This window comes from Morus notabilis, unplaced genomic scaffold (assembly GCF_000414095.1).
Source record: "Morus notabilis unplaced genomic scaffold, ASM41409v2 Scaffold172, whole genome shotgun sequence".
Lineage (NCBI taxonomy): Eukaryota > Viridiplantae > Streptophyta > Magnoliopsida > Rosales > Moraceae > Morus > Morus notabilis.
Genome location: NW_010362230.1, coordinates 1074271 through 1082929, shown reverse-complemented (window position 1 = coordinate 1082929; position 8659 = coordinate 1074271). Strand labels below are relative to the sequence as shown.

General features: G+C 27.7%; 1 protein-coding gene across 1 annotated transcript in view; it reads left to right on the top strand.

The window, feature by feature from the left end:
• Nucleotides 1-7228: 7228 nt before the first annotated feature.
• The window catches only part of LOC21407895 (translocon at the outer membrane of chloroplasts 64), an 11125-nt gene continuing 9694 nt past the window's right edge, over nucleotides 7229-8659 (top strand). Inside the window, exons 1-2 of the mRNA XM_024167715.1 lie at nucleotides 7229-7550; nucleotides 8440-8592. Coding sequence (XP_024023483.1) covers nucleotides 7234-7550; nucleotides 8440-8592 — 470 coding nt within the window. The 5' untranslated portion in view covers nucleotides 7229-7233. The remainder of the gene's footprint in view (nucleotides 7551-8439; nucleotides 8593-8659) is intronic.

Genomic DNA, 8659 nt, shown 5'->3' with positions numbered 1-8659 from the left:
TCTTTTTGTGTTTTCTTTTTTTAGGACATATTTATCATTATGATCAGTTTTTAACATTTGAATACGCTAAAAAAGAGCCTTTTTAACACTCTTTTTTTCTTATGTTTTTTAATCTTTTAGGACTTTTTCTAGTAAGACATGTTTATTATTAAGGTCAATTTCTAATTATTAGATATGTTCAACCACTTCGTTTGAAAACTCAATCAAAAGGCAAAATAAAAAGAGCGTTTTTTTATCTAATCTAATCTAATCTAACAAACATAAAATAGCTTCTCTTCTCTCATGTTTGTCACATGATGGCGTCAGAAGAAATAGCCTTTGCCTCTTTTTATTACACATTTTTCGTATTTTTTTAATCTTTATTTGACATTCTTTTTTTGTTTTCATTTTTTAGGACTTTCTTTGATAGGACATTTTTATCGTTATAATCAATTTCTAACCATTGGATATAGTCAAAATAAAAAGAGCCTTTTTATACCTTTTATTTCTTATTTTTTAATTTTTATTTGGCCTTCTTTTTTGTGTCTTCTTTTTTTTAGGACTTTTTTTACTAAAACCTCTTTATTGTTATGGTCAATTTCTAACCGTTGGCTATGACTAAAATAAAAAGAACCTTTACTATCTAATCTAACATAACAAACATAAAATAACTTCTTTTCTCTCGTGTTGCCATGTGGTTGCATGGGAGAAGAGAGCTTTTGGCTCTTTTTATTACTTTTTTTTTCTTATTTTTAAAGACTTTATCTAGTAGGATCTTTTTATCGTTAGGGTTAGTTTCTAACCGTTGAATATTGTCATAATAAAGTCGTTTTAATACTCTTTTTTTTTCTTTTTTTTGTTTTGAAATCTTTTTTGCCTTCTTTTTGTGTTTTTCTTTTTTAGGACTTTCTCCGGTAGGACCTATTTATCATTAGGGCTAATTTATGACAATTGGATATTATCAAAATAAAAGGAGAGAATGAGAAAAATAGCAGATTTATAAAGGATAATAAAAATTAATAGCAGAAATTTGAATGAATAGAAATTAATGACATGTTTTAAACAAAATTTCAAAAATACAGAAATACCTCTACATCCCATTGGATTTTGGTTGATTTTGTCCTATGTGACTTTTACTCGATTAATTGGTATTGCGTATCTTATTAAGAACTTAATGCTCCTAATTACTTGGCCAATGATTAGGTGATCATAGGAATTTTGATGAACTTGGAAGAGAGATTCTAATTTTTGCTTAATAATAGGATAGCATATGTGAGTATAGAATATGAATATATCTATATTACATATGTGGTCATAATGAGTGCTTTAGAATTTATTTTAGTTCATGCTTCATCAGAATATAGGAGTGATTAATATGGATATATCTATTAGTTTATCGAAAGAGGCTAGTGGAGAGGTTTGTGCAATTGAACAACAATTCAATTGATTAAACTTAATTGTTTGGAGAGCAAAATTAATTCTAATGACATTAATTGAGTAAAATTGCGGTTTTAGAGATTTTATTTCCATTGTTAGTTCAACTTTTGTTTAATTTAATTTAGTTATTTTTCTTTTCTTTTAATTGGTTGTTCAAATAATTCTAAAACTAACTAATTTCGGTAATTAATCTAAATTAAACACAATCTCTGTTGGCCCGAAACTTTCTCATCATTTTATTACTTTTGATTGGAAATTAGAGCTTTCAAAAAGCAGCTTAAATATTGTGTATTAAATACTACAAATAATCTGTCTGATTCCGTTTTATAATTTGACAAATTATTCCAAATTAATTTGACATTGGCCTCTCCAACATGAGTGATATGTACAGTTTTTTTTTTTTTTTTTTAATATATACATAAACTTTGTTGTTTAAAAGAATTAGTGAAACATTGATTTAAATCTGTGTAAAAAAAAAAAAATTATTTGGTACTAAATACAATAATCTATAACTGATCTGTTAAATGTCACTTAATTTACATATTTTAGTGTAATTTGTCATATTCTACCTGTAATTTATCCTTATCCCACATGTAATCTGTTATATTTCGAAAGAAAAATGTAAGATACCGGTTAGATTCCATATGTAATCTGCCAAATGCTGCGAATAATTTGTGATCTGTCAAATTTCTCCAAAAAAACTTATAATTTCAAAAATCATCTAAAAACATGCAAGCTTATAATAATCTAAACTAAAATTTCAACCAAACACATCTGCAAAAAATATTGTTGTCAATCCATTAACTGTTGTCATAATATATCAACACATCTCTGGAATAAATTCTTACAATTAAGCTACTTACAATTAATACAAGAATATCAAACATGAAAGTTTAAAATCCAACAAATTAACTAGTTTCTACATGAATAACACTCTCAAGATTTTCCATTATATGCATTCTTGGTGACTTGTCTCCCTGTTATCATCACTATCATAATCGTCGGCCTCGTTCGTTTCGCTGATTTGAGTTTAGAATTTGAGTTGAGATGTGATTTTATGTGAGAGCGTTTTACTGTAGCAAAAAAAAAAATTAGATGTGACTGTTTGTAAGAGCTTTTTACTGTAGCAAAACTCAAATTCTAAACTCGAATCAGTGAAACAAACGAGGCTTATATCCATTATATGTATCCCACAGTCTCCACTACAATCAACAAAAACATAAATAAAAAAATCAGATGCACAGAATATAAATTGAAAGTGAGAAAAATAAGAAAAAGAAAAACATACAAGTTTCAATTAAGGATCTAAGATCATACACTTTATATACGGCCTATCCTTGTAACATACTCACTTCTTCCTCAAACAACACATAGTTATGTCAATATATTAAAATAAAAATAAAAAATAAAAAACAATCTATCAGATACACAAGAAAAGAATTCTGACATAATATAAACAACATTTGAAGGAATTAAATAAATTAAAGCAATCAGTCAGATTATGGGTTATAATATGCCAAATTATTCACGATAATTTGCCGAAATATGTAACATATGTTGGGTCCTTAATCCAACGTTAGATTTATATGTGAATAAATATGTGTTGTAGATTATTATATAAGGTTAAACCTATTTAAAGTGGTCTACTAAGTTTTGGGTAATTTGGACTTTAATATCTAATAGAGTGTGAACCTTTAATATGTAGAAACTTAAAGGTAATTTCTATTTTTATGATGAACAAAAATAGAAATACTAAAAGATAACATTGAAGTTATCTATATATAGTGGTTATGATCCCAAAATCATACGTATTATTATTCTATTTTTTTCTGACATCTCATCATCAGAAATAAAGCAAAGAGAAAGTTAAAAATTTTTTCTAGAAAAACGTGTTAATCTAAAAGACAAATCGTACGGCTTTAGAGAATAATTATTTATTATAGATTTAAGTACGTTTTCGCATATTATTATGTTAATTTTTAATGATTTAATGTGACCGTTTCTTAAATTTTGGGAGATGTTTTACATTTAAGGATGTTTTCTAACAACATGAACTAAAAAGTTAATTCGAATGAATACAGCAGATCATGGCACCATAATCAGAAACAAACAAAATGAAAATATATAACATCACCACAATTACATAGAAAGCAAGAGCCACAACGAATAAAAAAAAAGGAAAAACTATTTAATAAAATTGATAGAGGGAAAAGCTTACAAAGTCACTAAGCCAGCGTTCCGGAGTGCAAATATCATAAAATTAGTATTTCGTATCGATTTAAATTTTCAGTTTTAAATTTTTAAAAAATATTATATTTAATTTTTTCTGTTACAGTTAAAAATTCTAAACGAATATTACATTTTATTTCGAATCCACAAAACAAAAGAAACCCAGGTTTTATAACATGAGCATCACGAGCAGGGCCCCACATTTTCTTTCTGCAATAAATCAGGAAGAAACAAACTTAAAGTAGGAAATAAAAATTCTAAAAATACGTGTAAGAGAATACAGAAAAAAGAGAAAAAAAAGAAAAACATGCAAAACATACCGATTTTTGGGCTTGAAATTAGTCCTAAACTATGTTTCAAACCTCCCTGAATCTTTGTTTGGAGGTTCAACGGCCATAATGGTTGAGAATGCACAAAAATTTAAAAAATCATCAATATGATCACACTTAGAAAATGGAAGAGAAATGAAAACTATAATGTATAAAAAATTAGAATGATAGAAAAGATTTTGATTTTCTCTTGACTTGTTTGGTATGATAAGGAAGAAAAAAAATGAATCTGCCTTCCATTGTTTGGTATTAGAAGTGAAACTAAAGGGATGAAAAAATTATTATTGGTGTAATTACTTTTTTGTCCAAATGAGGACAATTTTGGATGAAAAATAAGGACAATTCAGTAATTTGACCTCATTTGTGTAGTTATCAATATTTTTTTCCTAAAATTCACCAAGTTTTTGGAGGGATTGAATATGGTAGGATCCACTAATAAAAATTTCCTTTCAATTTTCTTTTCCTTCACAATTTCCTTTTTACCAAACAAACCAACTTCCCAATTTTTATCCCAAAATTCCTCCAACATTTTCTTTCCTTCCACTTTTCATTCATACCAAACACACTAGTCACATCCAAAACATCCTCCACTTGACCATCAATCTTAGCATCATCAATTTTTTCAAGAGCAATTAACAATATATATAAAATAATTAACATAAAAACAATATGCAATAAGTGAACAGTTTAAAATACTATATTTTTTGAAAGCTTTTGAATTTTTAATTTAAATTGTAATATGATATTTTTTAAAAGTTTTTAATTATAATAAAAAAAATTAAGTGCGATATTTTTTGAAAAATTTTAATTGTAAAAATATAAACTAAAAATTTAAATGTGTAAAATAAATGAGACCTTAATTTTTAGTTTACCTCACCATTGCGGAACCTCCTCTACATTTGCCATTAATATCAGAAGAGCCACCTTATTTTTTTTGTCTTTCCTTTGTCCCCTACCAATCTTAACACTCAAAAAAAGAACAAGGATATAAAGTAAATAATAAATAAAAAAATAAAAATGTATATGTACGAGATGGAAAATATAATGTAAGAAAATGTTTCCTTGAGTTTTTTTAGAAAATTATTGAATTTATCTTTAAAGTGTATGCGTTTAGATTTTTATCATTTACCTTTACTTAATACCCTTTTAATAATATAATTGTTTGATTAAAAATATATTAATTAAAAGTAAATGATAAAAATTCAGATCCATATTCTTTAAGGAGTATTTGTCTCTTTTTTTTTTTTGTTGCTAAACACTATTCTTGTCATTATATTTTTTATGCTTGTTCATTTGCATTTTTTGAGTGACTTGAGTTCAGTCCCTTTTAATAATATAATTGTTTGATAAAAATTCAGATCCATACTCTTTAATTTGAGTTTGTGTTTGGATGTTCACATTTTGAGTTGTGGTTTGAATTGAGAATCTATTTGAGTTTGTGTTTGCATGGATCAAAACTTGAATTTGTATTTAGATAGTATTTTAATAAAAACTCAATGGTGATGGAAAATTTTAATAGGATATATGGGTGAGATTTTATTCGTTTCTTCATTGTGAATGCATAGAAAAAAATCATCTCAATCAGAATTAAAACGAAAAAGTTATGGTGTTTTTAAGAATAGAAAAAATATTGTTTATTAACTTGAGTTTAAGTTTAGGAACTTGAGTTAAAGAGAGAACTTGAACTCAGATTTTACCCTAAACTCAAGTTAAAACTCAAATTTTACAAAAGAACGTGAATTTAAATAAAATTATAACTCGAGTTCAAACTTTTTTTGAGTTTGAGTGCAAATGAACAAGCCTATATTAAAAGTTCAAATTCAAAGTTAGCCCTCCAAAGATTAGTTTTCATCAAAGTATTTATCTATAATCTCTTATCTATATCTCAATCTATCTATCCATAACTATGTTCTAAGTGGGAGTTTCCTTTGTGCAATATTCAAAATTTTGGCTAAGTTATTTTGTCTTATTTTTATTTGGTCTTATTCTCTCTCTCTCTTTTTGTTTTAAAACTTTCTTAGTTTGTCTTTCTCTTTTTTTCCCTTTTTTTCTTTTTCCTAAAATCATATATCTTCAAATGCATATAATCAAAAGGTTTTTATTTTAATTTATCCCTGTTGAATTAATTTGTTTCAAATATATCTCCAATTAAATTTTTTTCTAATCATTTAAAATATAATCTTTAAAATCTGCTCTTGTTTTTGAATGTTTAAAGGTCCATTTTATCATAAATATTCATTTCTTTTATTTGTCCTACTTTCGATAATACTTCTAAAGTGCATTTTTATTGAAAAAATTTTCTTGTCATCCTCTAAAATATTATTTTGTTCATTTTAATATTATGCCTTATACCAAATGAGTGAATACATAGAACTAATAGAAAAATAATTGTGTTATACCTATATATTCTTTGTAACATTCTTTTTCTGTTTTGTTTCTTTTTAGAAATTGAAAATATTAAGAAATTGCTAAATGAAATTTTCAATTTTCTCTTAATTTTATCTATATTAAACAACTAATATTTTATTTTATACTTCAAAAATTCCTCCAAGTTTTTTTCACTAATGTTTCATTTTCTCAAATATAATGTTACTGTTAACAGTTAATAAACAGTCAATTAAAACATTTATTGTTAAACAAACTAGAAAAATAATAATATGTAAAAATCAAAACTTAGACACACGGAAAGAATTTATAAAATTAGTACCACGTGCAAAGCAGTGGCACTAACTAGTGTAAAAAGAAACAAAAATTAGCTTTTTTGATAGCAAGTCACTAATGTGGTACTAAAACATCCCTGATTTTTTTCAAACAAAAGAAAGGAGTAAATTGCACAATTTGACCCTTACGCGGTGTTTGGAGTTTTTACGTTTTTTTGAGAAAGAAAAAATAAAAATGAAAGAGAAATCGCGTTTGGTATAATTAAAGACAAAAAATAGAAATAAAAATAATTTTTTAATTTAGTGTAAAATGAGAGAAATGAAAAACGACTTGTACTCATTTTTTAATTTTTATTTCTGTTTTCTTCTCTCTTAAGTAAAGAAAGACATTAATAAATTTTTTTATATTAAAAATAATCTTTTAAAAGAATTACTAAATATATTTTTAAAAATAATTTTTATTTAAAATTAAAAATATTTTTATTTTTATTTTTATATAAAAAATAAAATTATTTTAAAATAAGTATTACAACCCAGATTAAAAACTCGAATTCGTAACGCGAACAGTGGGTTAAATAAAAGCTTGGATCTTCCGCCTTATGCGTTCTCACCACCTAGGTTTCTTTGTGGCGTGCTCTGCTCACTGTATTATCCTATTTCTCTTCTTTCTTTCTCTCGAAAACCCTCGCCTTAGTTTGAACAGAAAAATATTGATGGCTTCTCAATCGGCTAATTTATGGGTTTTGCTTGGGTTGGGATTGGCCGGGATTCTTTTCGTGACGAGGAGGCTGAAGAAAGCCATTAGAGAAGACTACGGAGCTTTTGTCGAGAAGCTTCAACTTCTCCCGCCTCCTCAGCCCGCTCCTCCGAAGGCTCCTCACCCTCTCACCGGTCTCACCTTCGCCGTCTCCGACGTGTATGCCTCGCTCCTTTCTTACCTTTTTTTATTTTATATTTTGCTGTTAATCAGCAGAATAGTCGTAATCCAATCAAATGTTTTGCTTCTGTTGATGCTATTTGAAATGGTTCTTGAATTGAATTCGAAGGTCTAGTTCTTATGGCCCGTTTTGGCTTATAGGTTTGAACAGAAATTCAAATTTGTTTAAATTTTTGTGGGAAAACACCAGCAAAAAAAAAGTTTGGTTGAAACCTATGAAACAAAGGAAGGATTAGAATTCTCAAATAAAATGGTTGAGTTGATGAAATAAAACTCAACTCTGTTGTGTTATGTTGTGTTGGTGCCTAGTTAATAATGAAAAGCCTTAAACTAGGAAAAAAAAATTTCCACTTGTAATAGCGAGAAAAATCATGTAGTTGTTTTTCCATTTGTTTACGAAAAAACTGGAAGGAAATTGACTGATTAGTGGTAATTTAATGCTCATAGAACTATAAACTTGTCTATTTGCTGTCGCTAAGGCTATTCAAAAAAGTTTTTATCAAAAAAAGGCTATTCGAAAAAGTGAAATGAAGATGGGACTGCAGTTTTCTTAGTATGACGAAGTAAATGGCTTTTAGTTAGTAAGATGAGACTCGTGGATTGTGATACCGAGAAGAAAAAGCACACACTAACTTGAGCATCCCTACAGAGAATGTATGTCAAAAAGCTGAATGTAGCCATGAAAAATTTGGAAATATTTTGGTGTTTGTTGAATTCTCTTACTTTTTTTTCCCTTGAAGCTTTTTGAATTTCTAGCTATATATTTGCTCGTTCTGTTAATAGACAATAAATGGTTGACTGACTATCTAGGTTTTTGGGGTGAGACATTTGTATTCTGAGTGACCAATTTTGAATATATACTTTCCAGGTTTCAAATTGAGGGACACGTTACTGGGTTTGGTCATCCAGACTGGGTGAGGACACATGAAGCAGCTTCTGGAACATGCCCTGTTGTCTCCACTCTTGTTGAAGGAGGAGCTACTTGTGTTGGTAAAACTGTGGTCGATGAATTAGCCTATGGGTATGTATTTATGCTTAAGATGCGAAAGACAATGGACATGGGTTTTCTTGCCGCACCGCACCTCCGC